Source organism: Oncorhynchus nerka, linkage group LG4 (assembly GCF_034236695.1).
Source record: "Oncorhynchus nerka isolate Pitt River linkage group LG4, Oner_Uvic_2.0, whole genome shotgun sequence".
Taxonomy (NCBI): Eukaryota; Metazoa; Chordata; class Actinopteri; order Salmoniformes; family Salmonidae; genus Oncorhynchus; species Oncorhynchus nerka.
In genome coordinates this window covers 91,257,655-91,283,032 of record NC_088399.1, presented here as the reverse complement: position 1 = coordinate 91,283,032, position 25,378 = coordinate 91,257,655, and the positions used below count along the sequence as shown (strand labels likewise).

Here is a 25,378-nt window from a genome sequence, read left to right as displayed (position 1 = left end):
ACTGACTGTTATGGAACTTTTTGACATTTCGTCACGTTATAGTGGACGCGCTTTGTGACTTTGGAATTGTTTACCAAATGCGCTAACCAAAGTAGCTAATTGGACAAAAATAACAGACATTTTCGAACAAATCAAGCATTTATTGTGGGCCTGGGATTCCTAGGACTGCATTCTGATGAAGTTCATCAAAGGTAAGGAAACATTTATCATGTATTTAATGGTTTCTGTTGACTCCAACATGGCGGCTAATTTGGCTTCTGTTCTGAGCTCCGTCTCACATTATTGCATGGGTTGCCTTTTCCGTAAACTTTTTTTGAAATCTGACACAGCGGTTGCATTAAGGAGAGGTATATCTATAATTCCATGTGTATAACTTGTATTACAAACAGTGTAGCTATTCCCTCCGCAAGGCAATCAAACAAGCTAAGAGTCAGTATAGAGACAAAGTAGAATCGCAATTCAACGGCTCAGACACAAGAGGTATGTGGCAGGGTCTACAGTCAATCACGGATTACAAAAAGAAAACCAGCCCAGTCACGAACCAGGATGCCTTGCTCCCAGGCAGACTAAATAACTTTTTTGCCCGCTTTGAGGACAATACAGTGCCACTGACACGGCCCGCAACCAAAACATGCGGACTCTCCTTCACTGCAGCCGAGGTGAGTAAAACATTTAAACGTGTTAACCCTCGCAAGGCTGCAGGCCCAGACGGCATCCCCAAGCCGCGCCCTCAGAGCATGCGCAGACCAGCTGGCTGGTGTGTTTACGGACATATTCAATCGACCCCTATCCCAGTCTGCTGTTCCCACATGCTTCAAGAGGGCCACCATTGTTCCTGTTCCCAAGAAAGCTAAGGTAACTGAGCTAAACGACTACCGCCCCGTAGCACTCACTTCCGTCATCATGAAGTGCTTTGAGAGACTAGTCAAGGACCATATCACCTCCACCCTACCTGACACTCTAGACCCACTCCAATTTGCTTACCGCCCAAATAGGTCCACAGACGATGCAATCATAACCACGCTGCACACTGCCCTAACCCATCTGGACAAGAGGAATACGTATGTGAGAATGCTGTTCATCGACTACAGCTCAGCATTTAACACCATAGTACCCTCCAAACTCGTCATCAAGCTCGAGACCCTGGGTCTCGACCCCGCCATGTGCAACTGGGTACTGGACTTCCTGACGGGCCGCCCCCAGGTGGTGAGGGTAGGTAACAACATCTCCACCCCGCTGATCCTCAACACTGGGGCCCCACAAGGGTGCGTTCTGAGCCCTCTCCTGTACTCCCTGTTCACCCACGACTGCGTGGCCACGCACGCCTCCAACTCAATCAAGTTTGCGGACGACACAACAGTGGTAGGCTTGATTACCAATGACGACGAGACGGCCTACAGGGAGGAGGTGAGGGCCCTCGGAGTGTGGTGTCAGGAAAATAACCTCACACTCAATGTCAACAAAACTAAGGAGATGATTGTGGACTTCAGGAAACAGCAGAGGGAGCACCCCCCTATCCACATCGATGGAACAGTAGTGGAGAGGGTAGTAAGTTTTAAGTTCCTCGGCGTACACATCACAGACAAACTGAATTGGTCCATCCACACAGACAGCATCGTGAAGAAGGCGCAGCAGAGCCTCTTCAACCTCAGGAGGCTGAAGAAATTCGGCTTGTCACCAAAAGCACTCACAAACTTCTACAGATGCACAATCGAGAGCATCCTGTCGGGCTGTATCACCGCCTGGTACGCCAACTGCTCCGCCCACAACCGTAAGGCTCTCCAGAGGGTAGTGAGGTCTGCACAACGCATCACCGGGGGCAAACTACCTGCCCTCCAGGACACCTACACCACCCGATGTCACAGGAAGGCCATAAAGATCATCAAGGACAACAACCACCCGAGCCACTGCCTGTTCACCCCGCTATCATCCAGAAGGCGAGGTCAGTACAGGTGCATCAAAGCTGGGACCGAGAAACTGAAAAACAGCTTCTATCTCAAGGCCATCAGACTGTTAAACAGCCACCACTAACATTGAGTGGCTGCTGCCAACACACTGACTCAACTCCAGCCACTTTAATAATGGGAATTGATGGGAATTGATGTAAAATACATCACTAGCCACTTTAAACAATGCTACTTAATATAATGTTTACATACCCTACATTATTTCTCATATGTATACGTATATACTGTACTCTATATCATCTACTGCATCTTTATGTAATACATGTATCACTAGCCACTTTAAACTATGCCACTTTGTTTACATACTCATCTCATATGTATATACTGTACTCGATACCATCTACTGCATCTTGCCTATGCCGCTCTGTGCCATCACTCATTCATATATCTTTATGTACATAATATTTATCCCTTTACACTTGTGTGTGTATAAGGTAGTAGTTTTGGAATTGTTAGCTAGATTACTCGTTGGTTATTACTGCATTGTCGGAACTAGAAGCACAAGCATTTCGCTACACTCGCATTAACATCTGCTAACCATGTGTATGTGACAAATCACATTTGATTTGATTTGATTTATTATCATCTACATTTATGATGAGTATTTCTGTTGAAACGATGTGGCTATGCAAAATCACTTGATGTTTTTGGAACTAGTGAATCTAACGCGCCAATGTAAACTCTTTTTTATATGAACTTTATCAAAGAAAACATGCATGTATTGTGTAACATGAAGTCCTATGAGTGTCATCTGATGAAGATCATTCAGGGTTAGTGATTAATTTTCTCTCTATTTCTGCTTTTTGTGAATGCTATATTTCGCTGGAAAATGGCTGTGCTTATTGTGGTTTGGTGGAGACCTAACATAATCGTTTGTAGGGCTTTTGCTGAAAAGCATATTTGAAATCGGACACTTTGGTGGGATTAACAACGAGAATAGCTTTAAAATGGTATGAGACACATGTATGTTTGAGGAATGTTAATTATTAGATTTTTTTTTTTTTGAAAATGGAGCCCTACACTTTGACTGGTTGTTGTCAAATCGCTCCCGTTAACGGGATTGCAGCCATAAGAAGTTAAACCAAATTAAACGTGTTTCATTATTTATTTGAGGCTAAATGGATTTTTATTGATGTATTATATTAAGTTAAAATAAGTGTTCATTTAGTATTGTTGTAATTGTCATTATTACAAACAAATAAATACAAATCAGCAGATTAATCGGTGTTGGCTTTTTTTTGGTCCTCCAATAATCGGTATCGGTGTTGAAAAATCATAATCGGTCGACCTCTAGTGTTGATGGTATACTAAATTAAATGATCAAATATACAGACGACAAATTCAAATGGGCTCCTCTTAAACTTAAACATTATCCTTAGCCTGATCACCCTAATCCACAAAAGTGGAGACAAATTTGATTACTATGGAATATGTGTGAGCAGCAATCCTCTGCAGTATCAACAGCAGACTCCAACATTTCCTCAGTGAAAACAGTGTCCTGAGCAAATGTCAAATTACCAAAATACCATACGACACACCATGTACACACCCTTACTGAAAAACAAACAAAACAAAAGCAAAGTCCTCTCATACTTTGATGATTTCAATAAAGCTTTTGACTCAATTTGGCATAAGGGTCTGCTATACATATTGATGGAAAGTGGTATTGGGGGGAAAAACATATGACATTATAAAATCAATGTACAAAAACAACAAGTGTGCAGTTAAAATTGGCAAAAATCACACACATTTCTTTCCACATGGCCATGGGGTGAGACAGGGATGCAGCTTGAGCCACATTTACATTTACATTTAAGTCATTTAGCAGACGCTCTTATCCAGAGCGACTTACAAATTGGTGGAGCCCCACCCTCTTCAACATATACAGTGCCTTGCGAAAGTATTCGGCCCCCTTGAACTTTGCGACCTTTTGCCACATTTCAGGCTTCAAACATAAAGATATAAAACTGTATTTTTTTGTGAAGAATCAACAACAAGTGGGACACAATCATGAAGTGGAACGACATTTATTGGATATTTCAAACTTTTTTAACAAATCAAAAACTGAAAAATTGGGCGTGCAAAATTATTCAGCCCCCTTAAGTTAATACTTTGTAGCGCCACCTTTTGCTGCGATTACAGCTGTAAGTCGCTTGGGGTATGTCTCTATCAGTTTTGCACATCGAGAGACTGAATTTTTTTCCCACTCCTCCTTGCAAAACAGCTCGAGCTCAGTGAGGTTGGATGGAGAGCATTTGTGAACAGCAGTTTTCAGTTCTTTCCACAGATTCTCGATTGGATTCAGGTCTGGACTTTGACTTGGCCATTCTAACACCTGGATATGTTTATTTTTAAACCATTCCATTGTAGATTTTGCTTTATGTTTTGGATCATTGTCTTGTTGGAAGACAAATCTCCGTCCCAGTCTCAGGTCTTTTGCAGACTCCATCAGGTTTTCTTCCAGAATGGTCCTGTATTTGGCTCCATCCATCTTCCCATCAATTTTAACCATCTTCCCTGTCCCTGCTGAAGAAAAGCAGGCCCAAACCATGATGCTGCCACCACCATGTTTGACAGTGGGGATGGTGGTTCAGGGTGATGAGCTGTGTTACTTTTACGCCAAACATAACGTTTTGCATTGTTGCCAAAAAGTTCAATTTTGGTTTCATCTGACCAGAGCACCTTCTTCCACATGTTCGCCATAAAACTCAACATCCCCATTAGGATCTGTTATTGAACCCATTGCCCTCTATGGTTGTGAAGGATGAACCGAGAGAAGAGTCCCCTCAGCCATCTAGTTTGGGAATCTGTTCACAAACACAAACAGACCCCACAGAGCCCCAGGACAGAAACACATTTAGCCTCAGCCAAATTATGAGAAGAAAAAAAAGATAACTATTTGGAACACAGGAAAGAATCAACCAAAAAACAGAGCAAACTAAAATGCTGTCTGGCCCTAAACATAGAATACACATTGGCAGAATACCTGACCACTGTGACTGACCCAAAATTAAGACTATGTACAGACTCAGTGAGCACAGCCTTGCTATTGAGAAAGGCCCCCATAGGCAGGAGTGAAGAGAGAGAAGACTATCTATATGCACGCTGCCCACAAAATGAGGTGGAAACTGAGCTACACTTCCTGACCTCCTGCCAAATTTATGACCACATTTGAGATACATATTTCCCACAGATCACACAGACCCACATATCAAACATTGATAGTCTCCCATAAGAAAAGGGAAACCAGTGGAGCACAAATAACATTGTAAATACAACCTATATTTATCTGTTTAAACTGTTGTGAGTGTAATGTTTAATGAGAAAGGTAGAGAGAGGTAGAGAGAGAGAGAAATAAAGAGGTATAGAGAGAGAGATGGATTGAGAGGAGTGGGGCCAGACTGGAGAGGCAGGCCAGCATAGGAAGACAGGGACAGGATACTGTAAAGAGAGGGAGTGATCTAGAGAGAGAGGCAGAGGCAGAGAGTCAAAGAGAGAAAGAAAGAGAGAGAAAGAGAGAGAGACAGGAGAGGCAGAGAGAGCGAGAGAGAGAGAGAGAGAGAGAGAGAGAGAGAGGCAGAGAAAGAAGGAGAGGTAGAGAGAGGAGTAGAAAGAGAGAGGGAGAGACAGGTAGGGAGAAAGATAGAGAGACGCAGAAAGAGAGAGATGCAGAAAGAGAGAGAGAGATGGAAGGATAGAGAGGAGAGAGAAGGGCCATACCAGGCCCAGAGAGTCACGTCACAGCCAGCCAACTCCGTTAGGATTCCACACAGTCCACAGGATGGCGCTAGCTGAGCATCTGCTGGCCAACCACACACCGCTGCTCTGTCACGTCACTGGGACACAGATCCTTAGCAGCACCACTCTCTGCATGGGAATGTGTGTGTGTGTGAGCGCGTGAGCGCGTGTGTGCGTGCGTGTGTGTGTGGCTACGAGGGGTTGTCGAGGAGTCAAGGTTGTCTGTAGTAGTTCAAGTGCTGTGTCATCTTCAGGCATGCAACCCCCCATGTCAGCAGAATGTAGGATTATTAATGTGCGTTACACCACTAATCCCCTACCAGGGACCTGTGGGCCCCTGTCAGCAGTTTTTACAACATTTGGTGGGTCCCGGCTGGCCTTGCATGTCAACACAAGCATTAAACAGAATGGGGGAACACTTTATTATAAGGCATTTATAAAACCGTTTCTAAGGCATTTATAAACCGTTTATAAGGCATTTATAAACCGTCTATAAGGCATTTATAAAACCGTTTGTTTATAAGGCATTTATAAAACCGTCTATAAGGCATTTATAAAACCGTTTATGTTTATAAGGCATTTATAAAACCGTCTATAAGGCATTTATAAACCGTCTATAAGGCATTTATAAACCGTCTATAAGGCATTTATAAACCGTCTATAAGGCATTTATAAACCGTCTATAAGGCATTTATAAAACCGTCTATAAGGCATTTATAAACCGTCTATAAGGCATTTATAAACCGTCTATAAGGCATTTATAAAACCGTTTATGTTTAAAAGGCATTTATAAAACCGTCTATAAGGCATTTATAAACCGTCTATAAGGCATTTATAAACCGTCTATAAGGCATTTATAAAACCGTCTATAAGGCATTTATAAACCGTCTATAAGGCATTTATAAACCGTCTATAAGGCATTTATAAAACCGTCTATAAGGCATTTATAAAACCGTTTATGTTTAAAAGGCATTTATAAAACCGTCTATAAGGCATTTATAAAACCGTCTATAAGGCATTTATAAAACCGTCTATAAGGCATTTATAAAACCGTCTATAAGGCATTTATAAACCGTCTATAAGGCATTTATAAAACCGTCTATAAGGCATTTATAAAACCGACTATAAGGCATTTATAAACCGTCTATAAGGCATTTATAAAACCGTCTATAAGGCATTTATAAAACCGTCTATAAGGCATTTATAAACCGTCTATAAGGCATTTATAAAACCGTCTATAAGGCATTTATAAAACCGTCTATAAGGCATTTATAAACCGTCTATAAGGCATTTATAAACCGTCTATAAGGCATTTATAAACCGTCTATAAGGCATTTATAAAACCGTCTATAAGGCATTTATAAACCGTCTATAGGGCATTTATAAACCGTCTATAAGGCATTTATAAAACCGTCTATAAGGCATTTATAAACCGTCTATAAGGCATTTATAAAACCGTCTATAAGGCATTCATAAAACCGTCTATAAGGCATTTATAAACCGTCTATAAGGCATTTATAAAACCGTCTATAAGGCATTTATAAAACCGTCTATAAGGCATTTATAAACCGTCTATAGGGCATTTATAAACCGTCTATAGGGCATTTATAAAACGTCTATAGGGCATTTATAAAACCGTCTATAAGGCATTTATAAAACCGTCTATAAGGCATTTATAAACCGTCTATAAGGCATTTATAAACCGTCTATAAGGCATTTATAAACCGTCTATAAGCATTTATAAAACCGTCTATAAGGCATTTATAAACCGTCTATAAGGCATTTATAAACCGTCTATAAGGCATTTATAAAACCGTCTATAAGGCATTTATAAAACCGTCTATAAGGCATTTATAAACCGTCTATAGGGCATTTATAAACCGTCTATAAGGCATTTATAAACCGTCTATAGGGCATTTATAAACCGTCTATAAGGCATTTATAAACCGTCTATAAGGCATTTATAAAACCGTCTATAAGGCATTTATAAACCGTCTATAAGGCATTTATAAAACCGTCTATAAGGCATTTATAAACCGTCTATAAGGCATTTATAAAACCGTCTATAAGGCATTTATAAACCGTCTATAAGGCATTTATAAAACCGTCTATAAGGCATTTATAAAACCGTCTATAAGGCATTTATAAACCGTCTATAAGGCATTTATAAACCGTCTATAAGGCATTTATAAAACCGTCTATAGGGCATTTATAAACCGTCTATAGGGCATTTATAAACCGTCTATAAGGCATTTATAAAACCGTCTATAAGGCATTTATAAACCGTCTATAAGGCATTTATAAAACCGTCTATAGGGCATTTATAAACCGTCTATAGGGCATTTATAAACCGTCTATAAGGCATTTATAAAACCGTCTATAGGGCATTTATAAACCGTCTATAGGGCATTTATAAACCGTCTATAAGGCATTTATAAACCGTCTATAAGGCATTTATAAACCGTCTATAAGGCATTTATAAACCGTCTATAAGGCATTTATAAACCGTCTATAAGGCATTTATAAACCGTCTATAGGGCATTTATAAACCGTCTATAGGGCATTTATAAACCGTCTATAAGGCATTTATAAACCGTCTATAAGGCATTTATAAAACCGTCTATAAGGCATTTATAAAACCGTCTATAAGGCATTTATAAACCGTCTATAAGGCATTTATAAACCGTCTATAAGGCATTTATAAAACCGTCTATAAGGCATTTATAAACCGTCTATAAGGCATTTATAAAACCGTCTATAAGGCATTTATAAACCGTCTATAAGGCATTTATAAAACCGTCTATAAGGCATTTATAAAACCGTCTATAAGGCATTTATAAAACCGTCTATAGGGCATTTATAAACCGTCTATAGGGCATTTATAAACCGTCTATAAGGCATTTATAAACCGTCTATAAGGCATTTATAAACCGTCTATAGGGCATTTATAAACCGTCTATAAGGCATTTATAAAACCGTCTATAAGGCATTTATAAACCGTCTATAGGGCATTTATAAACCGTCTATAAGGCATTTATAAAACCGTCTATAAGGCATTTATAAACCGTCTATAAGGCATTTATAAACCGTCTATAAGGCATTTATAAACCGTCTATAAGGCATTTATAAACCATCTATAGGGCATTTATAAACCGTCTATAGGGCATTTATAAACCGTCTATAAGGCATTTATAAAACCGTCTATAAGGCATTTATAAACCGTCTATAAGGCATTTATAAACCGTCTATAAGGCATTTATAAAACCGTCTATAAGGCATTTATAAACCGTCTATAGGGCATTTATAAACCGTCTATAGGGCATTTATAAACCGTCTATAGGGCATTTATAAACCGTCTATAGGGCATTTATAAACCGTCTATAAGGCATTTATAAAACCGTCTATAAGGCATTTATAAACCGTCTATAAGGCATTTATAAACCGTCTATAAGGCATTTATAAACCGTCTATAGGGCATTTATAAACCGTCTATAGGGCATTTATAAACCGTCTATAAGGCATTTATAAACCGTCTATAGGGCATTTATAAACCGTCTATAAGGCATTTATAAAACCGTCTATAAGGCATTTATAAACCGTCTATAAGGCATTTATAAACCGTCTATAAGGCATTTATAAACCGTCTATAAGGCATTTATAAAACCGTCTATAAGGCATTTATAAACCGTCTATAAGGCATTTATAAACCGTCTATAAGGCATTTATAAAACCGTCTATAAGGCATTTATAAACCGTCTATAAGGCATTTATAAACCGTCTATAAGGCATTTATAAACCGTCTATAAGCCATTTATAAACCGTCTATAAGGCATTTATAAACCGTCTATAAGGCATTTATAAACCGTCTATAGGGCATTTATAAACCGTCTATAGGGCATTTATAAACCGTCTATAAGGCATTTATAAACCGTCTATAAGGCATTTATAAACCGTCTATAAGGCATTTATAAACCGTCTATAGGGCATTTATAAACCGTCTATAAGGCATTTATAAAACCGTCTATAAGGCATTTATAAACCGTCTATAAGGCATTTATAAACCGTCTATAAGGCATTTATAAACCGTCTATAAGGCATTTATAAACCGTCTATAAGGCATTTATAAACCGTCTATAGGGCATTTATAAACCGTCTATAAGGCATTTATAAACCGTCTATAAGGCATTTATAAACCGTCTATAAGGCATTTATAAACCGTCTATAAGGCATTTATAAACCGTCTATAAGGCATTTATAAACCGTCTATAAGGCATTTATAAACCGTCTATAAGGCATTTATAAACCGTCTATAAGGCATTTATAAACCGTCTATAGGGCATTTATAAACCGTCTATAAGGCATTTATAAACCGTCTATAAGGCATTTATAAACCGTCTATAAGGCATTTATAAACCGTCTATAGGGCATTTATAAACCGTCTATAGGGCATTTATAAACCGTCTATAAGGCATTTATAAACCGTCTATAAGGCATTTATAAACCGTCTATAAGGCTTTATAAACCGTCTATAAGGCATTTAGGGCTCACCGTGTATTAAACATGACTCCCACATGTGTAATGTTAGTAAGCTAGTTATTCAGACATGTATATTTAGTTCCCTAAACATCCTGTGTTGTGTGTTGGTTTTATCACTAGGTACTGCTGGAATGTCTACCAATGGCATACCCACCTTCTTGTGGCAAATTACACCGCTCACTCAACACTTAGAAAGTACAAATAGCACTCACTTTTGATTAGAGATCGCAAAAATACTTTATTAATGATTAGTAAATGGTTTATTAATGAGGGAGTAATTATTAATTAATAAATGGTAAACACACGCTTAATAAATGGTTAATTATGGATCCGTGAAGCCGGGAAAGGCATTATGTTCCCATTCCACTGATAAGCGGTGAGCCTTGATTACAAAAGGCACAGCCAGCCAGGCAGCTGTAGCTGTATGGGGGCCCCGAGGGACCGATGGGACAGAGCTAAACGGGATAGAGGAGAACAGAGCGAGAGGGCCACAGGGGAGCTGGGTTCACCCACTGCTATAGTCCTATCTCCTGCTTTGTGGGGAGAGAGGAGGAGAGAGAGGAATCCCGGAGTAATACCACCACTGCTATAGGCTAGTCAGATATGAAAGACTGTGCTGTATGAGAGTATAGTAGAGATTGTTATGACTGCCCTGGGCCCCCTTACCCTCCACAGTTTTATGGCTGTCATAAAATACTCTGCTTCTGGGCTCTGTAGTATTCAGATTGGAATGTGACTTTGGAACACAGAGACACTTGGCCAAACTCTGACATCAAAAAGTTGAATAATTGAACAGTATTTCTGTATTCCAAACAGTTGGAGTGGTCCATGGGCAATTAAGGGAACAGACATGTCGAGTTTGTTTCATTTGGTGACCTCATGAAGGACAGGAGACAACACATTACTGTTTCTTTAGTTGTATACACTTTTCAATGATTTTTGCATCCTTTGAACACAGACATTATAACCAAACGTCACGGAACGCCCCCTTTCCACAGAGTTAATAAAAGGACACATGACAAAATGTACATTTAGTCAAGACAACGCAGGGATGGCTACCACTGTATAGACCAAGAAGACTAAGACGTGAGCCGGATGTTGCAAAATGGTTTAAACTACAACTCTACCGAAGGACAAGACCAGAGAACGTGGGGATCAACCCCACACTGAAATGGTTGTGAAATCTACAAACTAAAGACCAATTATTCAGTTTGCGGCTGTTTAAATACTTTAGTCTGGTAAACGCATCCGTTCGAACGACCGAAAGTTACTATGACGTATCCATTATAACACGCTACAACTACGAAAGACTTTGAGGACTAACCAGAGACGAACCAGACAAACCAGAGACTTTGAGGACTAACCAGAGACGAACCAGACAAACCAGAGACTTTGAGGACTAACCAGAGACGAACCAGACAAACAAGAGACTTTGAGGACTAACCAGAGACAAACCAGATAAACCAGAGACTTTGAGGACTAACCAGAGACGAACCAGACAAACCAGAGACTTTGAGGACTAACCAGAGACGAACCAGACAAACCAGAGACTTTGAGGACTAACCAGAGACGAACCAGACAAACCAGAGATTTTGAGGACTAACCAGAGACGAACCAGACAAACCAGAGACTTTGAGGACGAACCAGAGACGAACCAGACAAACCAGAGACTTTGAGGACTAACCAGAGACGAACCAGACAAACCAGAGACTTTCTGTAGACCAACTATCCAGCAGATGGATCGACGACCACAGAGAGAAACAACAAAGGCATACACTCGTAAATATGTAAATTGCAATGTATTTTCGAATGAGCGACTGTGCATGTTCAGAGAGTTAGTATTTCCATGAGCGTAGTCAACTGTATGTACATGTGTCCACTCTGAGTTTCCCGCTCTTGAACTGTCCCCACCCCTTTCCTTTGTCTACCAAGCTGTCATATCAGTTTCTTTGTGTCATGTTAGTAACCAATGTATGACCTACTGTGTGTGTGTGTGTGTGTGTGTGTGTGTGTGTGTGTGTGTGTGTGTGTGTGTGTGTGTGTGTGTGTGTGTGTGTGTGTGTGTGTGTGTGTGTGTGTGTGTGTGTGTGTGTTTGTTTATGTAATTCTGGAATTGATTATAGTTGGTTAGTAAATAAATAATTAAGCCAATTTGTATATCGCTGAATCATGACTGGACTTCGTGCAGATATCCAAGGGTTTGTGACATTCAGGAATGAGACTGATGAGGTAACAATACATTAATATAATACACTGATGAGGTAATAATACATTAATATAAGACACTGATGACGTAACAATACATCAATAGAAGACTGTAAGATATGAAAATATCTGAGTTAATTTGGGAAATAGAGACTCTTTAAACATTGTCCCGTGGTTCCCCGACTTCCTAGTTAATTAAAGTTTACATGATAAGTTTAATCACGTAAAAGAATAATTACACATAGAGAATTGATTTGATAATATAACAGTCTTCACATTTAATGATAGTCACGTTACGACAAGATGCAGTACTGTCAGAAGCATCAAAGTTGTCAGCACTGTAATAGCATGTAATAACATGTGAACAAGGGAGCTAGCATGATAAAATGAGAACACAAAGGATAACTGAGAATTGACAAACATTCAATGTGCTTTTTAACAGTGTCATCAATAACCTTGTCAATCAGAGCATTTCAATTTGCTGGACGCAGTCTTTTCAACATTTTAAAATGGAAAAAATAGAAGAATGCATGTTTTTGTGCTTTGTTGAGAATAGAGAAGAAAATGGGAAGTGAAATTGCTGGTAGGACACAGAAGAACACGTCCACAGGAAATCTCGTTTTTTTTAAGTACTAGAGTCTGTCTGTGGGCGACACTACTAGTATAACGGAGATGTCTATCATAACATGAGGAGTCTACATTTAGAACTTCTCTAAGCTTCATCATCTTGTTTCTCATCTGACCAGGGATGTGAAACTGGGTGTCACTCCTCGGTTCCCTCACTACAGCAACTTTACTTCTGCAATACTTGTGCATGCGAGTCACTTCCCTGCCGAGTCAGCGTGATTAACCATAGATGTGTGCACGCGAGTCACTTCCCTGCCGAGTCAGCGTGATTAACCATAGATGTGTGCATGCGAGTCACTTCCCTGCCGAGTTAGCGTGATTATGGCCACCTGTGGCATCCTTTCAAAAGCAGTGCAATATGAAGGTAACAGGGAGCCATGAGATGCAGGCCAAGTCTGGTCTTTACTTCCTGTTCCTCAGCAGGAAGTCTGCTTGGGCTTGCTCTCATAAATCTCCATGGCAGCCATGATGCCTATATTGGTCGATCTTCCTCTTTGCACGGCAAAAGAATGAATTTCAGTCACGAGAGATCTTGAGAGATCTTGTTTTGACGTTGTACTGCGTGTTGTTTCACTGCCCCGTTCATTCTTAGGTTAGGCCTATTGTAATCTCTCAACATTTAGGCATTTCAAATCAAATCAAATTGTATTAGGCACATGCGTTGAATACAACAGGTGTAGTAGACCTTACAGTGAAATGCTGAATACAACAGGTGTAGGTAGACCTTACAGTGAAATGCTGAATACAACAGGTGTAGGTAGACCTTACAGTGAAATGCTGAATACAACAGGTGTAGTAGACCTTACAGTGAAATGCTGAATACAACAGGTGTAGGTAGACCTTACAGTGAAATGCTGAATACAACAGGTGTAGTAGACCTTACAGTGAAATGCTGAATACAACAGGTGTAGTAGACCTTACAGTGAAATGCTGAATACAACAGGTGTAGTAGACCTTACAGTGAAATGCTGAATACAACAGGTGTAGGTAGACCTTACAGTGAAATGCTGAATACAACAGGTGTAGTAGACCTTACAGTGAAATGCTGAATACAACAGGTGTAGTAGACCTTACAGTGAAATGCTGAATACAACAGGTGTAGTAGACCTTACAGTGAAATGCTGAATACAACAGGTGTAGTAGACCTTACAGTGAAATGCTGAATACAACAGGTGTAGTAGACCTTACAGTGAAATGCTGAATACAACAGGTGTAGTAGACCTTACAGTGAAATGCTGAATACAACAGGTGTAGTAGACCTTACAGTGAAATGCTGAATACAACAGGTGTAGTAGACCTTACAGTGAAATGCTGAATACAACAGGTGTAGTAGACCTTACAGTGAAATGCTGAATACAACAGGTGTAGTAGACCTTACAGTGAAATGCTGAATACAACAGGTGTAGTAGACCTTACAGTGAAATGCTGAATACAACAGGTGTAGTAGACCTTACAGTGAAATGCTGAATACAACAGGTGTAGTAGACCTTACAGTGAAATGCTGAATACAACAGGTGTAGTAGACCTTACAGTGAAATGCTGAATACAACAGGTGTAGTAGACCTTACAGTGAAATGCTGAATACAACAGGTGTAGTAGACCTTACAGTGAAATGCTGAATACAACAGGTGTAGGTAGACCTTACAGTGAAATGCTTACTTACGAGCCCCTAACCAACTGTGCAGTTTAAAAACATATGGATAAGAATAAGAGATTTAAGTATCAAGTAATTAAAGAGGAGCAGTAAAAAATAACAATATATACAGGGGGGAGCCGGTACTGAGTCAATGTGGAGGGGCACCGGTTAGTTCAGGTAGTTATAGTGTAGGTCGAGTTAATTAAAGTGACTATGCATAGATTACAACAGAGAGTGGCAGGGGTGTGGAGAGGGGAGGGGGGGTGAATAGTCTGGGTAGCCATTTGATTAGATGTTCAGGGGTCTTATGGCTTGGGGGTAGAAGCTGTTTAGAAGCCTCTTGGATCTAGACTTAGGGCTCCGGTTCCGCTTGCCGTGCGGTAGCAAAGAGAACAGTTTATGACTAGGGTGGCTGGACTCTTTGAAAATGTTCAGGGCTTTCCTCTGACACTGCCTGGTATAGAGGTCCTGGATGGCAGGAAGCTTGGCCCCGGTGATGTACTGGGCCATTCGCACTACACTCTGTAGTAGAGGTCGGGTTTTCATAACAATCGGTAATCGGCCTTTTTTAACTCCGATTATGGACGATTACATTGCAGTCCAGGAGGAAACTGCGTGGCAGGCTGACCACCTGTTACGCGGGTGCAGCGTCAAAAGGACCTTGCAAGGAGTCAAGGTAAATTGCTAGCTAGGCATGAAACAACTGATCTTATAAAAACTATCAATCTTCACATAATCACTAGTTAACTACATATGTTTGATGACATTACTAGGTTAACTAGTTTGTCCTGTGTTGCATATAATCAATGTGGTGCCTGTTAAATGTATCATCGAATCACAGCCTACTTCAACTTCGCCAAACGGGTGATGATTTAACAAAAGCGCAATGCTTTTCTTAACAGAAGTACATTTTTTAAAAGAAATTCGTGTTAGCAGGCAATATGAACTAGGGAAATTGTGTCTTGCGTTCAGTGCAAGCAGAGTCAGGGTATATGCAACAGTTTGGGCCGCCTGGCTCGTTACGAACTGTGAACTAATTTGCCAGAATTGTATATAATTATGACATAACATTGAAGGTTGTGCAGCAACCTGTAACAGCAATATTTAGGGTTGCCACCCATTCGATAAAATACGGAACGGTTCCGGAACGGTTCCGTATTTCACTGAAAGAATAAACGTTTTGTTTTCTAAATACTAGTTTCTGGATTAGACCTTATTAAAGTGTTTATGTGTTTATTATATTAGAATGGAGTCTATGATTTGATATTTGATTTGATTGATTTGTGTTATGTTATAATTAAGTCTATGATTTGATAAAGCAGTCTGACTGAGCGGTGGTAGGCAGCAGCAGGCTTGTAAGAGAGTTCATTAATGAGCTTGATGCCTTGATAAGCTCCTTTCCTGAGGACGGCTCACCTCTCACAGTTCTGGGCGACTTTAACCTCCCCACGTCTACCTTTGACTCTTTCCTCTCTGCCTCCTTCTTTCCACTCCTCTCCTCTTTTGACCTCTCCCTCTCACCTTCCCCGCCTACTCACAAGGCAGGCAATACGCTCGACCTCATCTTTACTAGATGCTGTTCTTCCACTAACCTCATTGCAACTCCCCTCCAAGTCTCCGACCACTACCTTGTATCCTTTTCCCTCTCGCTCTCATCCAACACTTCCCACACTGCCCCTACTCGGATGGTATCGCGCCGTCCCAACCTTCGCTCTCTCTCCCCCGCTACTCTCTCCTCTTCCATCCTATCATCTCTTCCCTCTGCTCAAACCTTCTCCAACCTATCTCCTGATTCTGCCTCCTCAACCCTCCTCTCCTCCCTTTCTGCATCCTTTGACTCTCTATGTCCCCTATCCTCCAGGCCGGCTCGGTCCTCCCCTCCCGCTCCGTGGCTCGACGACTCATTGCGAGCTCACAGAACAGGGCTCCGGGCAGCCGAGCGGAAATGGAGGAAAACTCGCCTCCCTGCGGACCTGGCATCCTTTCACTCCCTCCTCTCTACATTTTCCTCTTCTGTCGCTGCTGCTAAAGCCACTTTCTACCACTCTAAATTCCAAGCATCTGCCTCTAACCCTAGGAAGCTCTTTGCCACCTTCTCCTCCCTCCTGAATCCCCCTCCCCTCCCTCCTCCCTCTCTGCAGATGACTTCGTCAACCATTTTGAAAAGAAGGTCGACGACATCCGATCCTCGTTTGCTAAGTCAAACGACACCGCTGGTTCTGCTCACACTGCCCTACCCTGTGCTCTGACCTCTTTCTCCCTCTCTCTCCAGATGAAATCTCGCGTCTTGTGACGGCCGGCCGCCCAACAACCTGCCCGCTTGACCCTATCCCCTCCTCTCTTCTCCAGACCATTTCCGGAGACCTTCTCCCTTACCTCACCTCGCTCATCAACTCATCCCTGACCGCTGGCTACGTCCCTTCCGTCTTCAAGAGAGCGAGAGTTGCACCCCTTCTGAAAAAACCTACACTCGATCCCTCCGATGTCAACAACTACAGACCAGTATCCCTTCTTTCTTTTCTCTCCAAAACCCTTGAACGTGCCGTCCTTGGCCAGCTCTCCCGCTATCTCTCTCAGAATGACCTTCTTGATCCAAATCAGTCAGGTTTCAAGACTAGTCATTCAACTGAGACTGCTCTTCTCTGTATCACGGAGGCGCTCCGCACTGCTAAAGCTAACTCTCTCTCCTCTGCTCTCATCCTTCTAGACCTATCGGCTGCCTTCGATACTGTGAACCATCAGATCCTCCTCTCCACCCTCTCCGAGTTGGGCATCTCCGGCGCGGCCCACGCTTGGATTGCGTCCTACCTGACAGGTCGCTCCTACCAGGTGGCGTGGCGAGAATCCGTCTCCTCACCACGTGCTCTCACCACTGGAGTCCCCCAGGGCTCTGTTCTAGGCCCTCTCCTATTCTCGCTATACACCAAGTCACTTGGCTCTGTCATAACCTCACATGGTCTCTCCTATCATTGCTATGCAGACGACACACAATTAATCTTCTCCTTTCCCCCTTCTGATGACCAGGTGGCGAATCGCATCTCTGCATGGCAGACATATCAGTGTGGATGACGGATCACCACCTCAAGCTGAACCTCGGCAAGACGGAGCTGCTCTTCCTCCCAGGGAAGGACTGCCCGTTCCATGATCTGGCCATCACGGTTGACAACTCCACTGTGTCCTCCTCCCAGAGCGCTAAGAACCTTGGCGTGATCCTGGACAACACCCTGTCGTTCTCAACTAACATCAAGGCGGTGGCCCGTTCCTGTAGGTTCATGCTCTACAACATCCGCAGAGTACGACCCTGCCTCACACAGGAAGCGGCGCAGGTCCTAATCCAGGCACTTGTCATCTCCCGTCTGGATTACTGCAACTCGCTGTTGGCTGGGCTCCCTGCCTGTGCCATTAAACCCCTACAACTCATCCAGAACGCCGCAGCCCGTCTGGTGTTCAACCTTCCCAAGTTCTCTCACGTCACCCCGCTCCTCCGCTCTCTCCACTGGCTTCCAGTTGAAGCTCGCATCCGCTACAAGACCATGGTGCTTGCCTACGGAGCTGTGAGGGGAACGGCACCTCAGTACCTCCAGGCTCTGATCAGGCCCTACACCCAAACAAGGGCACTGCGTTCATCCACCTCTGGCCTGCTCGCCTCCCTACCACTGAGGAAGTACAGTTCCCGCTCAGCCCAGTCAAAACTGTTCGCTGCTCTGGCCCCCCAATGGTGGAACAAACTCCCTCACGACGCCAGGACAGCGGAGTCAATCACCACCTTCCGGAGACACCTGAAACCCCACCTCTTTAAGGAATACCTAGGATAGGATAAAGTAATCCTTCTCACCCCCTTAAAAGATTTAGATGCACTATTGTAAAGTGGCTGCTCCACTGGATGTCATAACGTGAATGCACCAATTTGTAAGTCGCTCTGGATAAGAGCGTCTGCTAAATGACTTAAATGTAAATGTAAGCATTCATTCAAACAGCACTTTCCTGCGTTTACCAGCAGCTCTTAGCAATGCTTGAAGCACAGCGCTGTTTATGACTTCAAGCCTATCAACTCCTGAGATTAGGCTGGCAATACTAAAGTGCCTATAAGAACATCCAATAGCCAAAGGTACAGTGTATATTAAATAGTAATGGTACAGAGAGAAATAGTCGACGCGTCATAATTCCTATAATAACTACAACCTAAAACTTCTTACCTGGGAATATTGAAGAACTGGGAATAATAAACCACCAGCTTTCATATGTTCTCATGTTCTGAGCAAGGAATTTAAACGTCAGCTTTTTTTACATGGCAGATATTGCACTTTTACTTTCTTCTCCAACACTGTGTTTTTGAATTATTTAAACCAAATTGATCATGTTTCATTATTTATTTGAGACTAAATAGATTTTATTTATGTATTATATTAAATTAAAATAAAACTGTTCATTGTTTATTCAGTATTGTTGTAATTGTCATTATTACAAATATATATTTAAAAATCGGCCAATTAATCGGTATTGTTTTTTTTGGGTCCTCCAATAATCAGTATCGGTATCGGCTTTTTTTGGTCCTCCAATAATCAGTATCGGTACCGGCTTTTTTTGGTCCTCCAATAATCAGTATCGGTATCGGCTTTTTTTGGTCCGCCAATAATCAGTATCGGTATCGGCTTTTTTTGGTCCTCCAATAATCAGTATCGGTATCGGCTTTTTTTGGTCCTCCAATAATCAGTATCGGTATCGGCTTTTTTTGGTCCTCCAATAATCAGTATCGGCGTTGAAAAATCATAAAATCGGTCGACCTCTACTCTGTAGTGCCTTGCGGTCGGAGGCCGAGCAGTTGCCACACCAGGCAGTGATGCAACCAGATAGTGCAGCTGTAGAACTTTTTGAGGATCTGAGGACCAATGCCAAATCTTTTCAGTCTGCTGAGGGGGAATAGGTTTTGTCGTGCCCGCTTCCCGACTGTCATGGTGTGCTTGGACCATGTTAGTTTGTTGGTGATGTGGACACCAAGGAACTTGAAGCTCTCAACTTGCTCCACTGCAGCCCCATCGATGAGAATGGGGGAGTGCTCGGTCCTCCTTTTCCCATAGTCCACAATCATCTCCTTTGTCTTGATCACATTGAGGGAGAGGTTGTCCATCCCCATTCCACCCCCATTGTCCACCCCCATTCAAAATAAATACCCTGAATACAATGACCAAAGCACTAACAAAATTATATCATATTTCATTATGTAAAAGCCTCATTTGAGAGAGAGGTAGTGAGGGGGGAGGCAGAAAGAGAGTAAGGGGAGGCAGAGAGAGAGGAGAGAGAGAAGGAGGAGAGAGCGAGAGAGACAGACAGGCAGAAAGGCAGGCAGAGAGAGAAGGAGGAGAGCGAGAGAGACAGACAGGCAGAAAGGCAGGCAGAAAGGCAGGCAGAGAGAGAAGTAGGAGAGAGTGAGAGAGACAGACAGGCAGAAAGGCAGGCAGAGAGAGAGGAGAGAGAGAAGGAGGAGAGAGCGAGAGAGACAGACAGGCAGAAAGGCAGGCAGAGAGAGAAGGAGGAGAGAGCGAGAGAGACAGACAGGCAGAAAGGCAGGCAGAGAGAGAAGTAGGCCTAATTGTAATGACTACTTATAGCCAGCCGTTTAATCATAATCTGTGACACTGTCACTCAAGTTGTCTCTTCTAGACTGTGTTGCTTCTCAATATCATGACTGATTTCCGTTCAATAAAAACTCAAAGTACTGTAGAAGTTAACACTGCTGTGCAGAATAGACAGGATACAACAACTAGGTCTTCATTACCCACATATGGATGAACCATATCTCTATAGAACATCCCAGACAACTACCTAAGAATAGTAAAGCCCCCTTTACTGGCTCAAATAGCCGAACAATCAGCCTGTTACCAACCATTTGTAAACTTTGGGGGAAAATGGTCTTTGGCCAGAAACAATACTAATAGTAAACAAATTGACAACAGATTTTCAGCATGCATATAGGGAAGGACATTCAACAAGCACAGCACTTACACAAATGACTGATGATTGGTTGAGATAAAAAGATTGCTGTTTTGATAGACTTCAGTGCAGCTTTTGAAATTATTGATTTTCTTACCTTTATTTAACTAAGCAAGTCAGTTAAGAACAAATTCTTATTTTCAATGACAGCCTAGGAACAGTGGGTTAACTGCCTTGTTCAGGGGCAAAACAACAGATTTTTACCTTGTCAGCTCGGGGATTCTATCTTGCAACCTTTACAGTTACTAGTCCAACACTCTAACCACTAGGCTACCTGCCGCCCCATCGATCATAGTCTGTTGCTGGAAAAACTTGTTATGGCTTTACATTCCCTGCTATGTTTTGGATAAAGAGTTACCTGTCTAACAGAACACAGAGGGTGTTATTTAATGGAAGCCTCTCCAACATAATCAAGATAGAAGCAGAAATTCCCGAGGGCAGCTGTCTAGGCCCCTTACTTTTTCAATCTTTACTAAGGACATGCCACTTTGGCTTTGAGTAAAGCCAGTGTGTCTATGTATGCGGATGACTCAACACTATACATGTCAGCTACTACAGCGACTGAAATGACTGCAACACTCAACAAAGGGCTGCAGTTAGTTTCAGAATGGGTGGCAAGGAATAAGTTAGTCCTAAATATTTCTAAACTAAAAGCATTGTATTTGGAACAAATCATTCATTAAACCCTAAATCGTGTAATGAATAATGTGACAATTTAGCAAGTTGAGGTGACTAAACTGCTTGGAGTAACCCTGGATTGTAAACTGTCATGGTCAAAACATATTGATATAACAGTAGCTAAGATGGGGAGAAACACCTCTGGTCAGTTACCAGTTCCAGGTAGATATTTCGTGCTGTGGATGCTCTCCCTTTACAAATGGACGCGCACAGCTGTCCATGTCGCCCTGATGTCCGTAGCCTACAGTAGGTTAGTAGATATGGGCTACAGCACTACATGTGTGTAGCCTACAACACTGGCAATTGGGTGAAGCGAGCCAGACCCTACACACAACGTTTGAAACGATGCCAAGTGTACGACATGGCTGTACACTGTACAGTAATAATGTGACATAGCCTACCTGTGAAATGTTGCAGCGTCGTGCCTTGTACCCAGAGGCTCAGCACTTGCTGCACTGATAGATTGACAGAAAAATCCCTGATCATGTTTCTGTCGCCGCCGCGGCCGGGGTTCGCACCCCTCTTTGTCAAATGGCTGTACGTGGCTTTTGACGAAGACATCGAGGAGACCGGGGTGGCATGAGCTCGGAGGCTTTATCCCCCGGCGCGCACACCTCTACCGGTGCCTCTGTTTCGGCTTGACGTTGTTCATTTCCGCGCGGGGAAGGAAAGGGCCAACCGCTAGTCTTCTCGTGCTCATTCTCGGACGCAGCGGCGGATTTTTGGAGGCCATGATGAGGATGGGATGGCAGCGCGAGAGAGCATAGCGCACACGGAGGTGTGGTCCTACATCAGCCCGTCTCTCTACATAACCCTTAAAGGGGCCGTCACCGGTTAAAGTGGAGTGTACGCTAAACCTACGAGTTACCGTTATGATATTGTAGCCCTTTATGAATGGTAAACAAAAGATGAGTAATCAGTACAGTAGTGTTTACACTGAAAACGTGCGTAATCATGTGGCACATGTGGGCGTAATTGAGCGGTAAAATTGTGAAAATCAGTGAGAGGACTATTGGCTGTAGTATCCTGCATATATTTACTATGAAAAGAATGATGCGTTTTTGTATTGCAGGGCGTTGTCTGTGACGTCTCATCGTTGCCGGTACTGTCCATGGTGCTGATTTGCTCCCAGTTGAGTCAATCCTAAAACGCCTGTTAAAAGTGACGCCTGGTAATATCAATAAGAGATATCACATTCAGCAGATCTTATTCTCTATTATCATCATCTGAATCAATATTAAGATCATCGTTCGGGAATTTATCGGAGAAGAAATGTATAAGCTAACATTCCAGAAACAATGATTTCTGCTTTCAAGGCAGATGAGAAGTCTGAAAGCTTCAACTCTACTTGTTATGTGTTTATTTATCAGGGACCTGAACAACGCGATAAGGAACGAGAACAAGCTATAAAGCTCTGCCCACTATGTGGTCCTTTCAACAAATACATTTTAGGAATTAGATCCATGCATAGCATGTTTTGTATTTCACATCAGGATGGTGGTGAGACTTTTCACTGTATCACTAATAAACATGAAATAACTTAGATTATTCGCAGATTCACGATCTCCTCTGAACAGTTGATGTTGAGATGTGTCTGTTACTTGAACTCTGCGAAGCATTTAATCGTTTCTCTTTTCTTATTTGAACTGTGCTTGCCATAATATGGACTTGGTCTTTGACCAAACAGGGCTATCTTCTGTATACCAACCATACCTTGTCACAACACAACTGATTGGCACAAATGCATTAAGAAGGAAAGAAATTCCACAAATGAACTTTTAACAAGGCACACCTGTTAATTGAAATGCATTCCAGGTGAGAATGCCAAGAGTGTGCAAAGCTGTCATAAAGGCAAAGGGTGGCTACTTTGAAGAATGTCAAATGTAAAATATATTTACATAACACTTTTTTGGTTACTTCCTGATTCCATATGTGCTATTTTATAGTTTTTCTTCACTATTATTCTACAATGTAGATAATAGTCCAAATAAAGAAAAACCCTTGAATGAGTAGATGTGTCCAAACTTTTGATTGGTGCTGTATATTTTTATATGTAATCTATAAGCATTTTGGGATTTTTAATGGATTATTAAACATATATTGAATGCATAATGCAGCAATGTCAAATCTATTTTCTTTTCTTTCTATGTTATCTTTGATAACAATGTCTACATTCATTACCAGAGGAAAATGGTTAAATTTCTGTGGGGGTTTGTTTGTAAGAACAAACTTCTATAGAACTAGACCAATGACACAGTATAACTTTAATTTGAATGATTCAGTATCAACACATTAAACACTGCAAAGAAATGCTAATTTTAGTACAGCATCATTTAGACTGTACTTCAATTTCATAGTCTGGTGGTTGTGAAAGAGAGAGAGAGAGACAAAGACAGAAAGAGACAGAGATAGAGAGAGAAAGAGAGAAGAGAAACAGAGACAGAGAGAGGGGGGGAAGAGAGAGTGAAAGTGAGAGGAGAGAGGAGACAGAAAGAGAGGAAAGTCAAACAGAGAGAGAAAAGAGGAGAGAAAGATGAGAGACAGAGAGAGGAGAACGAGAGAGAAAAAACGTGAGAGAGAGAGAGAGAGAGAGAGAGAGAAAGAGAGGAGTGGCTGCTATGAAAGTTAACTGTGTTTATGGGTGATTAGGGGTGTATTCATTTAGCAGATTCTGTTGAAATATGTTTCTTAAACGGAAGCAAATGGTACAAAACGGGGATAAACGTACCTGAATTTGTCCAATAGAAACTGTCATATGCAAATGATAGGGAAAATTTGAGTATCGTGTAGTAGTTAAACCTATTGCTATTACATTGAACTGGGTGAATGGAATATGAACGAGAGTCCTCCAATATGCTGTAATAGAAATAAGGACATGCTCATGAAAAAATTTTTGTCCTCCCTCATCTTAAACGGCACCAACATCCACTGTCTCACAGACAATGGAGGATGGTATAAAGAAACCCTATTGTTCTGGTCTGTGATATAAGGTATTGAGATAGATAAGCATTGGATTGCAGTGTGTATCTGACTTCCATAACAACTTGTGAGGAATTCAACTGTGGTAGATGACTGGGAGTGAAGGGAAGTCTTTACTCCATCCCATCTGTCAACTGAAATGGAGGGTCCTGTGTTTAGGTCAACTGAAATGGAGGGTCCTGTGTTTAGGTCAACTGAAATGGAGGGTCCTGTGTTTAGGTCAACTGAAATGGAGGGTCCTGTGTTTAGGTCAACTGAAATGGAGGGTCCTGTGTTTAGGTCAACTGAAATGGAGGGTCCTGTGTTTAGGTCAACTGAAATGGAGGGTCCTGTGTTTAGGTCAACTGAAATGGAGGGTCCTGTGTTTAGGTCAACTGAAATGGAGGGTCCTGTGTTTAGGTCAACTGAAATGGAGGGTCCTGTGTTTAGGTCAACTGAAATGGAGGATCCTGTGTTTAGGTCAACTGAAATGGAGGGTCCTGTGTTTAGGTCAACTGAAATGGAGGGTCCTGTGTTTAGGTCAACTGAAATGGAGGGTCTTGTGTTTAGGTCAACTGAAATGGAGGGTCCTGTATTTAGGTCAACTGAAATGGAGGGTCCTGTGTTTAGGTCAACTGAATTGGAAGGTCCCGTCTTTAGGTCAACTGAAATGGAGGGTCCTGTGTTTAGGTCAACTGAATTGGAGGGTCCTGTGTTTAGGTCAACTGAAATGGAGGGTCCTGTGTTTAGGTCAACTGAAATGGAGGGTCCTGTGTTTAGGTCAACTGAAATGGAGGGTCCTGTGTTTAGGTCAACTGAAATGGAGGGTCTTGTGTTTAGGTCAACTGAAATGGAGGGTCTTGTGTTTAGGTCAACTGAAATGGAGGGTCCTGTGTTTAGGTCACCTGAAATTGAGGGTCCTGTGTTTAGGTCAACTGAAATTGAGGGTCCTGTGTTTAGGTCAACTGAATTGGAAGGTCCTGTGTTTAGGTCAACTGAATTGAAGGGTCCTGTGTTTAGGTCAACTGAAATGGAGGGTCCT

The 25,378-nt window shown here is 41.8% G+C and overlaps 1 protein-coding gene across 1 annotated transcript in view; it reads right to left on the bottom strand.

Annotated features, from left to right (window-relative positions):
- LOC115121183 (transmembrane protein 170B-like) overlaps positions 1–22,117 on the bottom strand; it is a 41,434-nt gene extending 19,317 nt beyond the window's left edge. The window contains exon 1 of the mRNA XM_029650222.2: positions 21,780–22,117. Within this exon, the coding sequence (XP_029506082.1) occupies positions 21,780–21,939 (160 nt within the window). The 5' untranslated portion in view covers positions 21,940–22,117. The remainder of the gene's footprint in view (positions 1–21,779) is intronic.
- Between the last annotated feature and the right edge of the window lie 3,261 nt (positions 22,118–25,378).